General features: G+C 40.8%; 1 protein-coding gene, 1 long non-coding RNA gene and 1 pseudogene across 2 annotated transcripts in view; 2 read left to right on the top strand and 1 right to left on the bottom strand.

The window, feature by feature from the left end:
- The window catches only part of LOC115149723 (myelin-associated glycoprotein), a 29,874-nt gene extending 21,777 nt beyond the window's left edge, over positions 1-8,097 (top strand). Inside the window, exon 4 of the mRNA XM_029692620.1 lies at positions 7,995-8,097. Coding sequence (XP_029548480.1) covers positions 7,995-8,092 — 98 coding nt within the window. The 3' untranslated portion in view covers positions 8,093-8,097. The remainder of the gene's footprint in view (positions 1-7,994) is intronic.
- Positions 1-17,822, bottom strand: part of LOC115149822 (uncharacterized) — a 33,893-nt gene extending 16,071 nt beyond the window's left edge. The window contains exons 1-2 of the long non-coding RNA XR_003866970.1: positions 17,776-17,822; positions 6,133-6,139 (exon numbers count right to left, since the gene is read on the bottom strand). This is a non-coding gene — a long non-coding RNA (uncharacterized LOC115149822). The remainder of the gene's footprint in view (positions 1-6,132; positions 6,140-17,775) is intronic.
- On the top strand, positions 11,666-18,629 carry LOC115149814 (vascular cell adhesion protein 1-like; annotated as a pseudogene).
- Positions 18,630-18,666: the final 37 nt, after the last annotated feature.

Below are 18,666 nucleotides of genomic sequence, written 5' to 3'. Positions count from 1 at the left end.
ATCTCATGCCTAGAACTCAGATCCTCTCGAAGCCCCGGAAGCGAGAGAGGACGCGAGCTTGATGGCCCCTCAGTGTGTCGGCGAATCAAAGACACCTACCCTAGCATCGAGGGATGGGGGTAGTGAGGTCGTGCTGCCACCACAACCAGTTCAAGCGATGGGAGAGGCCTCAGCCAGTTGCTCGGTGGAAAAAGCCACAATAAACACCCTGCTGGTATCACTCCCCGTCCGAGATTTGAGATGTGGGCAATGTGGAAGGCCACTTGAGACCGTTGGGAAGGCAGTGAGGCACTTTACGAAGGTTCACTCAGCGGTCCCGGTGGTGTACAAATGTCAGAAGTGTGGTAGGTCCAGTGGTAATGGCCACTCCATCTCCTGCCATGTCCCTAAGTGTAAGGGAGTGGTAGTGACCCGGGTGGATATGGGCAGGGCTCACCGTTGTGGACACTGTCCAGAGAGCTTTACTACATCGAGAGGACTTACCCAACACAAAAGACATAGACACGTTGCTCACTACTGTCGAGAGAAGCAGGGGGAGTTGACAGCAAACAAGAAGGGTAAAGAGGAGGATGGGGATTCAAAGAGCGAAGCGTTGTCAAGAGGAAGGACAGGTCTATCGAAAGACTGTCGGCACTGTCTGTCTGAGAACGAAACTTGCTCACACATTCTCGGACAGTGTCCCGCAGTGAAAGAGAGTCGTATTAAGCGGCATCATAAGCTGTGCGAGCTGTTAGCAATTGAAGCCAAACGCGCCGGATGGAAAGTCATCAGGGAAATGTGCTGTAGGACCCGTGCCGGGGCACTGCGGCGCCCAGACCTGGTGTTCATGAAAAATGGTATCGCTCTAGTGGTGGATGCTACTGTGCGTTATGAGATGGACTATGATACGCTCATGGTCGCAGCTGCCGAGAAAGTTGCTCGTTACACCCCAGTTGTACCGTTCGTTATGACTGCCCTGAAAGTGAAGAAAGTCAAAGTGTTTGGCTTTCCATTGGGACCTTGAGGCAAGTGGATGGCGGGAAACAGCTGGCTGTTACATGCCTTGGGTGTAAATGGTGGTAGGAGCAGACAGCTGGAAAAGCTGTTTAGCAGGAGGGCGCTCCTGTACTCCTTAGATGTTCTTAGGGACTTCTACAGGGCGGAGGGAGAGACGGTAAACTCGGATGACGAGAGCGAGTGATCATCCCTAGGCCCGATATGTGCATATCGGGGAGTGCCTACTATGAGCTAGGGGCACTCTCACTGTCGACCTCGTATGACACCCGAGACCAAACCAGATTCCCAGACTTCACAATCAAAAACAACCCTACCCGAGCTAGGAGATCCATGGACTTGGCCCATGGAGCGCCATGACGGTTGAAGTACCTCCACAGAGTGCTGGGGAGGTGGCGGCAATGTCGAGTCATGGTGTAAGGAGCGGATCCCCAACTTCGATTGGGAGAGAGAGCCAATGGATAGGTTGGGTTACTTAGTGCAACTGAGCTTACGATAAGCGGGTTAAAGGGGATGACTACAGGGAACAGGGTCATCCCACCCTAAGAGCTGGGGCCTTGAGATAACACTTCCCATACCGGGATGGGGTGTGGATAGTCAGAAGGGCCAAATGGAAGGCGAATGAAAGTGAAGAGCGGTTGCTCACAAAGTTAAGTTAAGCCTGTAGCAGCAGGCACCGTGAAAGGCCAGAAGACGCCTGGATACGGTAGTGGATAAACCTGAGGGGCACAGGTTTAGAGGTAAGGACAAAGTGGGTCGGTTGGCCGGTTGAATTTATGAAGGCAGCAGGGCGAGCTGGGTTAAAAAAAAATCAGGGTTCCTTGTGTAAATTCATCGCCGAGTGGGTAACCCGCCTCTACCATATGTTCTAGAAGGGAAAGGGAAAAAGCTCTAGACCACCTTTACACCACACATAGAGATGCCTCCATTTGGCAAATCTGACTAGAATTCTATCCTCCTGATTCATGCTTACAAGCAAAAACTAAAGCAGGAAGTACAAGTGACTCGCTCAATAGAGAAGTGGTCAGATGACGCAGATGCTAAGCTATAGGACTGTTTTCGCTATGCCCTCAGACGAACCACCAAACAGGCAAAGCGTAAATACAGGACTAAGATTGAATCCTACTACACCGGCTCCGGCGCTCGTCGGATGAGGCAGGGCTTGCAAACTATTACAGACTACAAAGGGAAGCCCAGCGGCGAGCTCACACAAGCATACCGAATGAGCTAAATGACTTCTATGCGTGCTTCGAGGCAAGAAACACTGATGCATGCATGAGAGCACCAGCTGATCAGGGCGATTGTGTGATCACGCTCACCGTAGCCGATGTGAGTAAGACCTTTAAACAGGTCAACATTGACAAGGCCGCAGGGCCAGACGAATTACCAGGATGTGTACTCCGAGCATACGCTGACAAACTGGCAAGTGTCTTCACTGACATTTTCAACCTGTCCCTGGCTGAGTCTGTAATACCTAGATGTTTCAAGCAGACCACTGTTTTCCCTGTGCCCAAGAACACCAAGGTAACCTGCCTAAATGACTACCGACCCGAAGCACTCATGTCTGTAGCCAGGCTGGTCATGGCTCACAACAACACCATCATCCCAGAAACACTAGATCCACTCCAATTTGCATACTGCCTCAACAGATCCACAGATGATGCAATCTCTATTTCACTCAAAAATGCCCTTTCCTACTTGGACAACAGGAACACCTACGTGAGAATGTTGTTCATTGACTACAGCTCAACATTCAACATCATAGTGCCCTCAAAGCTGATCACCGACAAAAATGAGACAGTCTATAGGGAGGAGGTCAGAGACCTGGCAGTGTGGTGCCAGGACAACAACCTTCCCCTCAACGTGATCAAGACAAAGGAGATGATCGTGGACTACAGGATAAGGTGCTGAGCAGGCCGAGCTGGTCTGTAATGGTGCAGGTTGAGAGCTTCAAGTTCCTTGGTGTCCACATCACCAACAAACTATCATTGTCCAAACACACCAAGACAGTCATGAAGAGGGGACAACAAAAACCATTCCCCCTCAGGAGACTAAAAAGATTTGGCATGGGTCCTCAGATCCTCAAAAAGTTATACAGCTGCACAATCGAGAGGATCCTGACTAGTTGCATCACCGCCTGTATGGCAACTGCTCAGCCTCCAAACGCAAGGCGCTACAGAGGGTAGTGAGTACTACCCAGCACATCACTAGCGCCAATCTTCCAGCCATCAAGGACCTCTATATCATGTGGTGTCAGAGGAAGGCCCTAAAATGTTTTTTTTTGTTTGTTTGTTTTAATGATAGATACTTTTTTTTATTCTATTTAATTTTTTACCACTTTTTTCCCCCAATTTTGTGGTATCCAATTGGTAGCTACAGTCTTGTCTCATCGCTGCAACTCCTTTACGGACTCAGGAGAAGCAAAGGTCATGCATCCTTCAAAACACAACCCAACCAAGCTGCATTACTTCTTGACACAATGCCTGCTTAACCTGGAAGCCAGCCACAACAATGTGTCAGAGGAAACATAATACATCTAGCACTTGTGGTGGCTAATTTCTGCATTACCAAATGAAGAGAGTTACAAACTTTACACACCAGTCAGAGTTATACTTAAACTACATCTTTAATAATTAAGAGCTTTTGCAAAAGCACTTTAACTTTCAATGATGCGCTATCCTCTAATGAACCATTGAAAAGTGATTACACAAAAGTACAAAGATCTTTTATAGCCAAGATACACCCCTCTCAACGTACATGACGAACCACAGATACATAGAATGGGTCACAAGGTTAAGTTTTGTATGAAAGATATCTATAAAACATAGCAGACAGCAACTGCTGTGTCAACAGTTTTCATTGTATAGACCAGTGTCTGGTCCTCCTACTCCAAACTGGAACCGTCTCTCCCTGGTACGGTATAGAACAGAAACACCATCTCATCCAATGGCATAAATCAATTGACAACTCTAGATACTCCCATCTCAAGTAAACCCCCTCTTGACTCCACTCCTGGACAAGCTCACTGAGGGGAGTGAGCCTCTAGGTCATACACTATCCTAAGATAAGTGCAACATCAGAGGGGACATACAATGGTCCAGACACTGCCATACACCTTCCCCCAATGCCAAAGGAGGGAGTGACTTGCGCACAGACATTGTGGAGACAAGTCATTGGTTCCCCATTAACCTGTTATGGATAGGGGGCAGTATTTTCACGGCTGGATAAAAAACGTACCCGATTTAATCTGATTATTATCCCTGCCCAGAAACTAGAACATGCATATCATTATTAGCTTTGGATAGAAAACACTCCAAAGTTTCTAAAACTGTTTGAATGGTGTCTGTGAGTATAACAGAACTCATTTGGCAGGCCAAAACATGAGAAGATTCTGTTCAGGAAGTACCCTGTCTGACCATTTCTTCCCCTTGTTGATTCTCTCTATCCATTACAAAGGATCTCTGCGGTTACGTGACACTTCCTACGGCTTCCATGGGCCCTCAGAGCCCGGGAAAAAGCTGAATGACGTAATTCAAAGCCCTGGCTGAAACACACGAGCGCTTTTGGTAAGTGGTCTATCAGCAGACAAAAGGCTTAGGCGCGTGCCTGAGTCGACCCCGTGATGTATTTTCTTTCGGCTGTTTACCTAATTGCAGATTCCCGGTCAGAATATTATCGCTTTTTTACGAGAAAAATGGCATAAAAATTGATTTTAAACAGCGGTTGACATGCTTGGAAGTACGGTAATGAAATATTTAGAAATCTTTTGTCACGAAATGCGCCATGCGCGCGACCCTTATTTACCATTGGGATAGTGTCTAGAACAAAACGTCGCTGTTGGAACATAACTATGGATTATTTTGGACCAAACCTACATTTGTTATTGAAGTAGAAGTCCTGGGAGTGCATTCTGACAAAGAACATCAAAGGTAATCAAACTTTTCTAATAGTAAATCTGATTTTGGTGAGTGCTAAACTGGGTGGGTGTCTAAATAGCTAGCCCTGTGATGCCGGGCTATCTACTGAGAATATTGCAAAATGTGCTTTCACCGAAAAGCTATTTTAAAATCGGACATATCGTGTGCATAGAAGAGTTCTGTATCTATAATTCTTAAAATAATTGTTATGTTTTTTGTGAACGTTTATCGTGAGTAATTTAGTAAATTCACCGGAGGTTTGCGGGGGGTATGCTAGTTCTGAACGTCACATGCTAATGTAAAAAAGCTGTTTTTTGATATAAATATGAACTTGATTGAACAAAACATGCATGCATTGTATAACATAATGTCCTAGGGTTGTCATCTGATGAAGATCATCAAAGGTTAGTGCTGCATTTAGCTGTCTTCTGGGTTTTTGTGACATTATATGCTAGCTTGAAAAATGGGTGTCTGATTATTTCTGGCTGGGTACTCTGCTGACATAATCTAATGTTTTGCTTTCGCTGTAAAGCCTTTTTGAAATCGGACAGTGTGGTTAGATTAACGAGAGTCTTGTCTTTAAAATGCTGTAAAATAGTCATATGTTTGAAAAATGGAAGTTTTCGGATTTTAGAGGAATTTGTATTTCGCGCCACGCCCATCATTGGATATTGGAGCAGGTGTTCCGCTAGCGGAACATCTACTCCCTCCCTTCACATGGTTTAACAGATACATTCACATATGACAAGTATCTCACATAGGCATATTATTCAAATAAAACATCTTAATTATCTATGTTACCCAACTAATTCTGATTCAACCGCCACACATTTGTGTCAGCATGCATACACCTGGACCGTCACAGGAGTTGTTAGAGCGCGATGGGACAAGGACATCCCTGCGGGCCAAACCCTCCCCTAACCCGGACGACGCTGGGCCAATTGTGCGCCACCCCATGGGTCTCCCGGTCACGGCCAGCTGCGACAGAGCATGGACTCGAACCAGGATCTCTAGCAGCACAGCTAGCAACTGCGACACAGTGCTTTAAACCACTTTGCCACCCGGGAGGCCCCCAAAAGGCTTCTTAACTTCTTCTACCGGCATAAGACTGCTGAACAGCTAATCAAATGGCTACCCGGACTATTTGCATTGACCCCCCCCCCTTTTTTAATGCTCTTGATTACTATCTATGTATAGTCACTTTACCCCGACCTACATGTACATATTAACTCAATTACCTCGACTAACCTGTAACCTGCATCATATTCTCCCCCCTGGAAATCATGGTTAAGGTCAAATATATAAATATGCTTAACATTATATGAATCACTCTAAACTGAACCTGAACTTTATTCTTCTTAAATATCCCCATTACATGTCTATTTTTCATGTGTGTATTGTTGGGAGTTTTTATGTCTGTTTTTATTTGGAGTGTTGATCAAGAGACACAAATGAGGCTGCATTTGAGGTTGTTCGTTAATTGCACTGTAATAAAAACTCACCTGCTGGGTAAGTACGTCCTCAGCTCCTGGGTCTCCTTCTCCCAGAAGGCCTTGGGCAGGTCGAAGGGGGTTTTGTGTAGAAGGGCTACAGTTTTTGTAAAAAATGGACTTTTCTTAGCAAATGTAGAACTTGTGCAGCAGGTTGGGAGAATTAACGTAGCAGGTTAGGATAATTAGATTAAGGTAAGAAAAAGGGTTAGGGTTAACTAAAATAAAACATAAAATCAACTTAAGAACGTCAATTTGACAAAAGCTGTATCCCCTCTAGACATGACCGTCGAGGAGGTACACCTTTCCCTGCAGGTCGATGGCTCCCTCCTGCGGCTCCCAGCTCACCATGCTCTTCTTGACAGATAGAAGTGACACAATGAAAGAGGAAGAGGGTGCAGGAGAAATTGAGGAGTGTGTGATAATCCATCAGCTACAATTACAGTCACTCTGTTTCTGACAAAGTCTGTTTTCATGTTGAAAGATAATGTGAGAACCGGGTATCTTTTAATGAAATCAAATTTAACTCATCAAGTTGGTTGGAAGCAAGTTGGATGGATTTTAGTTTATGATTTAGCTTCATTTAAAAATGTGTACATTTTCATGTAGATTATGTGTTTTGGAATGGTGGCACAACCAGTTATTGAGTGTTAGGGGGCAATTACTTTATCACACAGGGGAATTGGGTGTTGCATAATTTTTTCTCAGGTTCCTTTGATCTAATATTAGGTTTTGGTTGAACATCTGATAAAATTCAGTATAAAAGGACCAGATGACAGTAAAGTTAGTACTCTATAAAGAAAATACTTTAATATCTTTACATGTTTTTTATTTTGTTTTTATGTTCAGGACACATAAAAAGCATGAGCTGGAGCACACACAGAAAAAAATACTTAGTGTAGAGGTTCTGACTAACGGGGAATACACTGTAAGCTATAAAAACAAAGAGAGTTGCACACTCTATATATATAAACCCCCACTAATTGATTGTATAGCCTTATTTTGGCCAGCTAATAGCCTAACCACCAATGGAACAACATTACAGACTAAACGTTCTGTCACGCCCTGACCATAGAGAGCCATTGTTTCTGGTGAAGTGGTTCAGGGCGTGACTGGGGGGTGATCTAGTTTATTTATTTCTATGTGGGGTTCTAGGTTTTATTTTCTATGTTGGTGATTTGTATGATTCTTAATTAGAGACGGCTGGTAATCGTTGTCTCTAATTTGGGATCATACTTAAGTAGCATTTTTTCCATGTGGGTTATGGGGTATTATTTTGAGTTAGTGCCTGTTGCACCGCTGTTGTCACAGTTTGTTGTTTGTGTATAGTTTATTGTTTGTCTTGCTAAGTTTCACATAATAATAATAATAAAGATGTGGAACGATACTCACGCTGCGCCTTGGTCCGTTTCTACAAACGCTCGTGACACGTTCAAATCCTTTTTCTGCAGGATTATTTTGCTGCAACAATACTGGATAATTAAGATCTTACATCTGTACATCTACAGTATATGTGTAAATTGTAATATTAGACAATGTGCAAAATGTTTCCTCTTTTAGGAACAGATGACCATAATATGTGTTTTATTTACAGGGCAAGAAGAGCCTGTTAACCCAAAGGTTTTTGAGATTGTAGTAAAAACCTTGGGGTTGCTTTTCCTTTTCAGTCTGATCGTGTTCTTTGCATGGTAAAAAGATATTCCCATCCTCAATGCAAACATATTTATCATGCTGTTTGTGCTTTTGTATATGAAAACCTAAATGATGTCAAAATACCTTTATTCTTGTCTTCCAGGAGGAGGAGAACATCTAGACTCCCCAGTGGGTTTGAAATGACAGACCGTTCACAATGACAGGTGGGAATGTTAGACTCAACTTTTAAAACCCATCTAGAATGTGCATTTAAGGAAGAATTGAATGAGTACTGTGTTGTGTAACCAACTGTAACTATGAAGTCATTATTCTTCTGAAGTGTCGGTCCTGACACCTGTTCCTTTCTCTGTGTTCACTCCACAGAACTCCTCGGTTGGGACAGTATGCTCCAACCAGGCCAGGGTCAGGAGTGGGAACCAGGAACCACCCCATATCAACCTTGATGGGCTTTATGCCAACGGGAATTAAGTGTTTTATGTACAGTATATCATTGTGTATCTGTTTTCTGTTGGTGCTTTTGTTACATTTATAATTGTGTGCTCTTTGATTATCTGCATTTTTGGACCTTTATTTTGGACCATTTATTTTGAATGTTGCGTTCAGAGCATCTGTTTAATTGGTTCCAGTATAAAGGAACTGCTGAGTTCAACTAGCCTACTGAAGGCAGTAAGACCTGAAAATGACTGTCTAGGAATGATCAACAACCAATTTGATAGATCTTGATGAATTTTTAAAAAGAATAATGTACAAATATTGTACAATCCAGGCGTGCAAAGCTCTTAGACTTAGCCTGAAAGACTCACAGCTGTAACATACATTGACTCAGGGGTGTGAATACTTATGTAAATGAGATTTCTGTATTTAATTTTCAATAAATCTGCAAACATTTCTAAACATATTTTCACTTTGCTATTATGGGTTATTTTGTGTATATGGATGACAAAACAAATCTATTTAAGTTTTTTATTCAGGCATTAACACAACAAAATGTGGAATAAGTCAAGAGGTATGAATACTTTCTGAAGGCACTGAATACCCCAAACATTAGGAACATCTTCACCATAGTAATACCTTCAGAACAGCCTTAATTCATCAGGGCATGGACTTTACAAGGTGTCTAAAGCATTCTACAGGGAAGCTGGCCCATGTTGACTCCAATGCTTCACACAGTGTCAAGTTGGCTGGATGTCTATTGGGTGGTGGACCATTCTTGATGCACACCGGAAACTGTTAAATGTGAAAAAACCCAGCAGTGTTGCAGTTCTTGATCGGTGCGCCTGGCACCTACTACCATACCCTATTCAAAGGCACTTAAATCTTTCGTCTTGCCTATTCACCCTCAATGTCATACATACACAATCCATGTCTCTATCTCAAGGCTTAAACACCCATCTTTAACCTGTCTCCTCCCCTTCATCTACAATGATTGAAGTGGATTTAACAAGTGAGCTCTGAGAGGAGCTCAGTCCCAAAAAGACTCAAAGCTATAATCACTGCCAAAGGTGATTCTAACATGTATTGATTCAGGGGTGTGAGTACATATATGAATCAGATATTTTTGTATTTCATTTTCCATAAATCTGCAAAAATGTCTAAAAACATATTTTCACTTTGTAATTATGGGTATATGAATACCTTCAGAAGGCAATGTATACTTGTATGCAAGATGTCAGCAAGACACCGCTAGACATTGGTTCTGCTCTATTGGGAAGACAGGTAGCCTAGTGGTTAGAGCGTTGGGCCAGTAATCGTAAAGGTTGCTAGATCAAATTCCCAAGTTGTCAAGGTAAAAATATAGCGTTATTCCTCTGAACAAGGCAGTGTTCCTAGGCCGTCATTATAAATAAGAATTTGTTCATAACTGACTTGCCTAGTTAAATAAATAAATATGACCTAATACCAACTCACATATCCATTGATAGTGAGTGGCAGTCTAAACTGCATCATTTCATTGTATTTTAATACCTTTTACCCACAGATAGGCAAAGCAGTTGCCACAAATCTGAAATGAGAATGTTAGTCCCTTTTTTGTCAGTCCCACCATATCCCCATCCCCACAATATTGCAGCATCAGCGTAGTGTAATGTCCAATAGTCAATACTTTCTCTCTTCTCTCTCTGAATCATCTGGTCCCTCCGCCTCTCAATTCCTGATCCTGTCCTCCAGAGCCTTCAGCTCTCCCTCCACCTGCTGGGTAAAGTACACCCTCAGCTCCTGGGTCTCCTTCTCCCAGAAGACCTTGGGCAGGTCGAAGATGGTTTTGTCTAGAAGGGATACAGCTTTTGTCAAAATGTAGTTTTCTAGGAAGTTTAGCAGAATTTATGCAGCAGGTTATTATAATTAACGTATCAGGTTATGATGATTAGATGAAAGTAAGGAAAAGGGTTAGGATTAGCTAAAATGCTAAAAGAATACAACTTCAATTTGACAAAAGCTTTATCCCATCTAGACTTGACCGTCGTAGAGAGGACGCATGTCTACCCTGCCGCCCATGCCCTGCAGGTTGCTGGCTCTCTCCTGTTGCACACGGGACACACTCTATTCACTCCACTTCAATAAGAAATTATTTTGGGAGCAGATTAGGAGCAGGGACAGATTACCGAACGGCCCCAGATAGCATATGATAGCAAAATGTGTTGAATTACAGGAAAATAGCTTTAAAACTGAAACCTTTTCTATCGACCTCATGGCCAAATGTGTTGAATATCAGGGAATTAGCTTTAAAACTGCAAATTTTGTCTCCGCCTCATTGCAAAATGTGTAGAGTAGCATTATCAAATTGCAAATGTTCCTCTCTGCACCATGGCAAAATGTGTTGAAATGCAGAAAAGTAAGCTCAGGGTCCCAAATGCGGTCGTCCAACCCTGGATAGGAGAGCATTTTCCCTAACCCTAACCCTTTTACCTAACCTTAACCTCAGTCTCCTAACATGCTGCGTTAATTCTCCTAACCTGATACATCAATTCTCATAAACTGCTACAAAAAAGTCAATTCCGTATCAAAGTGGAGTGAAAAGAATGTCTCTGTGGCTTCCAGCCCAGCAGGCTCCTCTTGGCAAATAGACTTCAAAGAGGAAGTTGGTGTAGGAAAAGTTGAGTGGTGTGTGAGAATCAGTCAGATACAATTACACTTACTCTGTTTCATACCAAGTCTGTTTTTCATGTTGAAACATAATGTGAAAACCATATGTTTTGTATCAAGCTCAAATTAAACTTTTCTTTTTTTTTATTAGAATAAAATAGTTGTTGGTTTTGGTTCAAAATGTAACTATATTTTTTAAATCCCACAGATACAGTGAGGGAAAAAAGTTCCCTCATTAAAATGCAAATCAATTTATAACATTTTTGACATGCGTTTTTCTGGATATTTTTGTTGTTATTCTGTCTCTCACTGTTCAAATAAACCTACCATTAAAATTATAGACTGATAATTTCTTTGTCAGTGGGCAAACGTACAAAATCAGCAGGGGATCAAATACTTTTTTCCCTCACTGTACTCCCATTCAAGCCTGGGAGATACGGAAGAGGGAGATTATGCTGCCGAAAGTTTCTTTTAACAATTTACTGGGGGCAGACTTAGCGATTTGGAGACCCGATTCAAAATGCTGCTGACCTGTCCTACCCCGAGAAAGGGATATTAAATACCGTGGTATTCTTTTAAAATGATTTCTCATTCACATATTAGGAAGTACTTCACGGATGAGATGTGAGATATGCCACATGAATTTCAAGTACATTAGTTTGTCAGTCCACACTATGGGTGTGACAGTCTCTACTGTCGACAGTTTACGTTACCGTCTAAGGCAAGTATCGACTTCTTCAATATATTTTCTCTTAATTCGAATGTTCAAAATAAATTAAAGGTAATTAATTATGAGTAATGAGATTCAATATGTTGTAAAGTACTGCTGTTTGTTCATGTATTAGCTTCACAACTGAAAGACATAGTGCATTTGATATGGGGATGGTTCAATACAATGTGTTGTGTGAGTTAAGCTACTCTACCAGTAAGTGTATGTTTGTACTGTTTCAGGTGATCAGTAGTGTGTGAGTTCTCACATGGCTTGTCCTGAGAACATGTTTTTTCTCATTGTCCTCTTTATGTCAGGTGAGTCTTCCACACAACAACAATTAGTTATGAATCAGACATAAAGGAATAAGCACAAGTCATTATATTTTATGGGATGTGCTTTATAATTGTTTAGAAAAGTGTACAGTTTATTCCTGATTAGTGTAGTTTAATAGTCTGGATTCAAACAGTCCTGTGAAAAAGTATTTTGCATATTTTCGATACTGAATGTTATCAGATATTCAATCAAAAGCTAATATTAGATAAATGGAACCTGAGTGAACAAAAAAAACAACAATGACATACTTATTTCATTACTTTCTTAAACTAAGTCAAGCAACAACCAATGCCACTGTGTGAAAAGGTAATTGCCCACTAACACTCAATAACAGGTAATGCCTCCATCAGCTGAAATGACAACCAACCATACACTTCCTATAGTTGTTGATCAGTCTCTCACATCTCTATGGAGGAATTCTGGCCCACTCTCCCACGCAGAACTGCTTTAACTCAGCGACATTTGTTGGTTTTCAAGCATGAACTGCTTGTTTCAAGACCTGCCACAATATCTCAATAGGGATTAGGTCTGGACTTTGACTAGGCCATTACAAAACTTTAATTTTGTTGCTTTTAATCAATTTTCATGTAGACTTGATTGTGTGTTTTGAAATAGTGAAACAACCAGTTATTGAGTGTAAGGGGGCAATTACTTTTTCACACAGGGGAATTGGATGTTGCATAACTTTGTTCATGAAATAAATGTAATAACTATACATTTTTTTTGTTATTTGTAAACTCAAGTTCCCTTTATCTAATATTAGGTTTTGGTTGAAGATCTGATAACATTCAGTAACAAAAAATAAATAAAAATAGAGAAGCAGAAAGGGGGAAATACTGTTTCATGTCTCTGTATGTTCATGTTAAACCAACTTCATGTTGCGGCTGACAGTATAGCTTCCACCACTGTCCCTATCACCATACCGGGCTCAAACTAGTGGTCCTCTGCTCACAAACACGTCACCTCACTCCTTGACAATACACCAACCATTTTAAAATCACCTGTACATAGAAATAAGTTAATATTACTATTATTGGAAGAGACTGTTCCAATGATGTATATAAACCCTCGATCTTTGGTGCTATGTAACAGCCAATGAGAGACTTTAAATCCACTGGTCTCTGTATGTGGTTCTCCCCAGAAGAAGCAGTCCTCCATAAGAATTAATGGAATTCTACAGTATTTAAATCAAATGTTTCAAGGACAAATTACATGTATTTATGTATTTTGTTGTAGAGGGGGACAGTAAAGTTAGTACTCTATAAATAAAATACTTAAAAATCTTTACATATTTCTAATTATATTTGTTATGTTCAGGTCATATAAAAAGCATGAGCTGGAGCACACACAGATAATATTACTTATTGTAGAGGTTCTGACTAACGGTGAATACACTGTAAGCTATAAAATCAAAGAGTTGCACACTCTCTATATATATATATATATATATAATCTCCAACTAATTCATTGGGTAAAACACCAACGTTTCGGCATCACTGTGCCTTCTTCAGGGTAATGTCATGAATGTTTGAACCAGGTTATGTAGACATACAGTGCAGCTAGTGCAACCAATGACAATAGTGAGGGGTGTGTCATAGTTAAAAGGTTAATTAGAATGAATTGAGTAAAACTGTTAAAATAATAGTTTACAGCATATTGAATATATTGGCGTATTGTTATCATTAACATTAGTATAAGATTAGCATCAACATACATTATTGTTTAATTTAATTTCACATATATTTAATATATTTAAAATGTTACATGTAATCTTTTGGTTCATCCATAATGCATAATAAGCACCATCAACAGGTGGAACATATTGGTTCTATGCTGAAAGCCTGTAGAAAGAATATATTCATTTATAAGACTTCTTCGTAAAAGTAATTGTTCAGAAGAAGGGCCTGAGATCAAAGTCAATATTCAGACCACTAGGGGTCAATGTTTTAAAATAGGAAATCCAGTAGTCCTCCCTCTGTAGTAGTAGGATCTCCATGTTACCTCCTCTCCTCTGTAGTAGTAGGATCTCCATGTTACCTCCTCTCCTCTGTAGTAGTAGGATCTCCATGTTACCTCCTCTCCTCTGTAGTAGTAGGATCTCCATGTTACCTCCTCTCCTCTGTAGTAGTAGGATCTCCATGTTACCTCCTCTACTCTGTAGTAGTAGGATCTCCATGTTACCTCCTCTCCTCTGTAGTAGTAGGATCTCCATGTTACCTCCTCTCCTCTGTAGTAGTAGGATCTCCATGTTACCTCCTCTCCTCTGTAGTAGTAGGATCTCCATGTTACCTCCTCTCCTCTGTAGTAGTAGGATCTCCATGTTAATTCTTCTCCTTGGTAGAGCAACATGCTCAATACCTGTGTATTTGAGGGAGGAGATGGGATGGGTAGCTTCAACAAAGTGAGCTGCTACTAGATAGTGTTCTTACAGCTGATTGAGCTGCAGTGTTCAGCTCTGCATTGTTTTAATTGTTGTTTTGTTTGTAATGCGTTGGCTTTCCCACATGAACAATTTGTAAGTCGCTCTGGATAAGAGAGTCTGCTAAATGACTTAAATGTAAATGTAAATATAAATGAACATGTGATGAGAGATTTCTTCATTTGTCTTGCAAGAGATGATACCCCTAACAGGGATTTTTCCACCTGTATGTGGATGTCTGAAGAAGGATGTTTTTGTAAAGCTATTGCACTGTGAGCATGAGCCACATTTGTAGTTCCCATATGGAATTGGTGCCAAGAGTGTCTGAGTGGGCTCAGTGAGATCTGACCTGCCCCCTAAGCTATCCCCAATATTGCGACCACACTTATAGACCACCAGTGGGATTCCTTGAAGAGGTGTGCATTTTTTTTGTCTGATTGTAGAATATTCCAGTGCTTTTTCAGGAATGCTTTCATTTTCTCTGAACACTTGGTGTACGTAGTCCAAAAGTCTGTAGCGTTGTTTTTCTTCTTTGGTTAACTTTTTAGCAAATCCTCTCTTGGTTTTTGATATATTTTCGTTATTGCAGCATCAATACTTTTTTCCTTGTAGCCTCTGATTTTGAATTCATTTTTAATTTTCTTAGCATTGCTGTCAAAATCTGACTGTTGGCAACAGATTCGTTTAACCCTGCATAACTGGCTATATGGTAGACCATTCCTGAGGGGAAGGGGATGCATACTATCCACACGTAGGAGGGTATTGAGGTCTGTTGGCTGTGTGAACAGGTCTGTATGTAATGCATCATTCTCTTTAATGATCCATAAGTCCAGGTAGTTTATTTTTCTCTCATCAGTCTGCATGGTGAATTTGAGATATTCAGAGCTTTCGTTTACCAGAGTTTTGTTTAGTTTCTGCTTTCTTCCTTCCCAGAGCACAAAGACATCATCTATGTATCTCTTCCATGAGAGGATTTTACAGAGTAGGGGGTCTGTCTCTGTTTTGTAGATGAGTGCAACTTCAAATTGCCCACATACAGGTTTGCATAGTTGGGGGCAAAGGGGGAGCCCATGGCTACACCCCGAATTTGAAGGAAAAATCTGACTCAAAGGTTAATTAGTGGTTGGATAATACAAGTTCAGTGAGATGCAAGATACAATCATTGGCTGGAGCAAGGCTAGTGTCTCTCTGTTGAAGGAAGTGTTGCCGGTCACAAAATATAATTTAGAAGTATGCATCAAGCTGTCTCTAATAGAATATACTTGTCAAAAACGAATGTAGACATTAATAAATGCATTTCTATAGCTTCCAAAATCTGTTTTACAATGGAGAAGTAACAAGATGGCTATGCAGTTGCCTCCAAACAGCGGCCCCTGTCCTATCTAGGGTTAATACATATCACTAGACTGAACTGAAAATATGTCAGAACCTCCCTGATGTTGTCTTTTATGTTGCAGGTGTTTTGGCCTGCTTTGGTGAAGGATATTTGATCGCCACAATGCATGATAGACTGGATGTACTGACTGGCTCCTGTGTGCAAATCCCATGTTCATTTGATATTCCTGACCAATTTAAGAAATTTAGCAGCACAATAGTTACCTCTGGAGTGTGGATTAAAGAAAACCCATACTTTGGTGGGCGTCCGGAAAATGTGATATTTAACAGTAGTAAGACGGTCAACATATATCAAGGGAAGATAACTGGAAACATGTCCCAGAAGAACTGCACCACAGTCTTCTACAATGTGACCACCAGTTACACTAATATATACTACTTCAGGATTGAGAGTCAACCATTCTGTGGAACAGACAGTGATATGTATGTTGATATAGTTGTCAGGGGTAAGAGACAATTTAACTTTTAACCAACTTTTTTTCCCAGTTTTTCCTTTCATCAAAGATAAGAGTAGAACAAGTGGACAGTTTAACTTTTAGTGTGAAATATTTTAATCTACAATGTATTACAGATTGGCCTTCCAGTCCCATCCTTACTGTCTCAGGTGAGGTGAAGGAAGGGAACCCTGTCAGTTTGAACTGCTCTGCTGTCGCTCCCTGTCCTGAACACCCCCCTGAGCTGACATGGACTCTCCCAACATAGTTCACAACTGAGAACCAAATGCAGGAAAATCCAGACCAAACCAAATCAGTTCTCTCCACGGTGACCTTCACTCCGTTTTACCTTCATCATGAGAAGAACATCACTTGTACTGCAGTCTACCCAGTAGGGACAAGCAACAAGACAGCTGAACATACCATGATACTTAACGTTTCATGTAAGATTTAGTCACCGGTTCCTGAAGAATAGATTATTCTATCATGTTTTCACTGATGATTGTAATAGAGTGGTTTTGATGAGACTATTCAATATACCATATCCAGATACATTCTAAATGAACCTCTCTCCCTCAGTCTCTCCTAAGGACACCTCGGCCTCCATCAGTCCAGCTGATTCAGTATTAGTGGACAGCTGTGTTAATCTGACCTGCAGCAGTACAGCCAACCCTCCTGTGACAAGCTTCACCTGGTTCCAGATCAGTGGGGGTAAAACAATACAGGTAGCATCTGGACAGAGTTACTCCCTCAATGTGACTGTTGGTGATGGAGGACTGTACTACTGTGAAGCAAGAAATAGTCACGGCTGTGGGAGGTCAAGGGAAGTGCAGCTGGATATTAAAGGTAGAAGAGTTGGCATATTCAATATGGCACAACATTTAGAATAATATAGATATAGATAGATGTAGAAGAGATGTACTTCTACATGCATGCTATATGTATCTAGGTATGATACGGTTGTAGGATCTTAATTTGATCACTATTTTGTTGCTGAGAAGTTTTTTGCACTGCGTTAAATACAGATAAGCTTTGTGATTTACATAAATTCACCGAAAACCTGCACTAAAACGTGGCTCAATTAATATAGTTGCACTTTTCATGTAGCCTTATTTTGTCCAGCTAATATATTGAGCCTAACAACCAAGTTAGCTTAACCACCAATGGAACAACATTACGGAGTAAACGATTATATCCTTTTGCTGCAGGATTATTTCGCTGCAACAATACTGGCTAAATTAAGATCTTACATCTGTACATCTACAGTATATGTGTAATTTGTAATATTAGACAATGTACAAAATGTTTCCTCTTTTAGGAACAGATGACCATAATGTGTTTTATTTACAGAGCAAGAAGAGCCTGTTAACCCAAAGGTTTTTGAGATTGTAGTAAAAACCTTGGGGTTGCTTTTCCTTTTCAGTCTGATCGTATTCTTTGCATGGTAAAAAGATATTCCCATCCTCAATGCAAACATATTTATCATGCTGTTTGTGCTTTTGTGTATGAAAACCTAAATGATGTCAAAATACCTTTATTCTTGTCTTCCAGGAGGAGAACATCTAGACTCCCCAGTGGGTTTGACATGACAGAAAGTTCACAGGAACAGGTGGGAATGTTAGACTCAACTTTTAAAACCCATCTAGAATGTGCATTTAAGGAAGAATTGAATGAATACTGTGTTGTGTAACCAACTGTAACTATGAAGTCATTATTCTTCTGAAGTGTCGGTCCTGACACCTGTTCCTTTCTCTGTGTTCTCTCCACAGAACTCCCCGGTTGGGACAGTATGCTCCAACCAGGCCAGGGTCAGGAGTGGGAACCAGGAACCACCCCATATCAACCTTGATGGGCTTTATGCCAACGGGAATTAAGTGTTTTATGTACAGTATATCATTGTGTATCTGTTTTCTGTTGGTGCTTTTGTTACATTTATAATTGTGTGCTCTTTGATTATCTGCATTTTTTGACCTTTATTTTGGACCATTTATTTTTAATGTTGCTTTCAGATTATCTGTTTAATTGGTTCCAGTATAAAGGAACTGCTGAGTTCAACTAGCCTACTGAAGGCAGTAAGACCTGAAAATGACTGTCTAGGAATTATCAACAACCAACTTGATAGATCTTGATGAATTTTTAAAAAGAATAATGTGCAAATATTGTACAATCCAGGCGTGCAAAGCTCTTAGACTTACCCTGAAAGACTCACAGCTGTAACATACATTGACGCAGGGGTGTG

The sequence above is a fragment of the Salmo trutta genome, chromosome 2, assembly GCF_901001165.1.
Source record: "Salmo trutta chromosome 2, fSalTru1.1, whole genome shotgun sequence".
Classification (NCBI taxonomy): domain Eukaryota; kingdom Metazoa; phylum Chordata; class Actinopteri; order Salmoniformes; family Salmonidae; genus Salmo; species Salmo trutta.
This window is presented reverse-complemented; position numbering and strand designations above follow the sequence as displayed.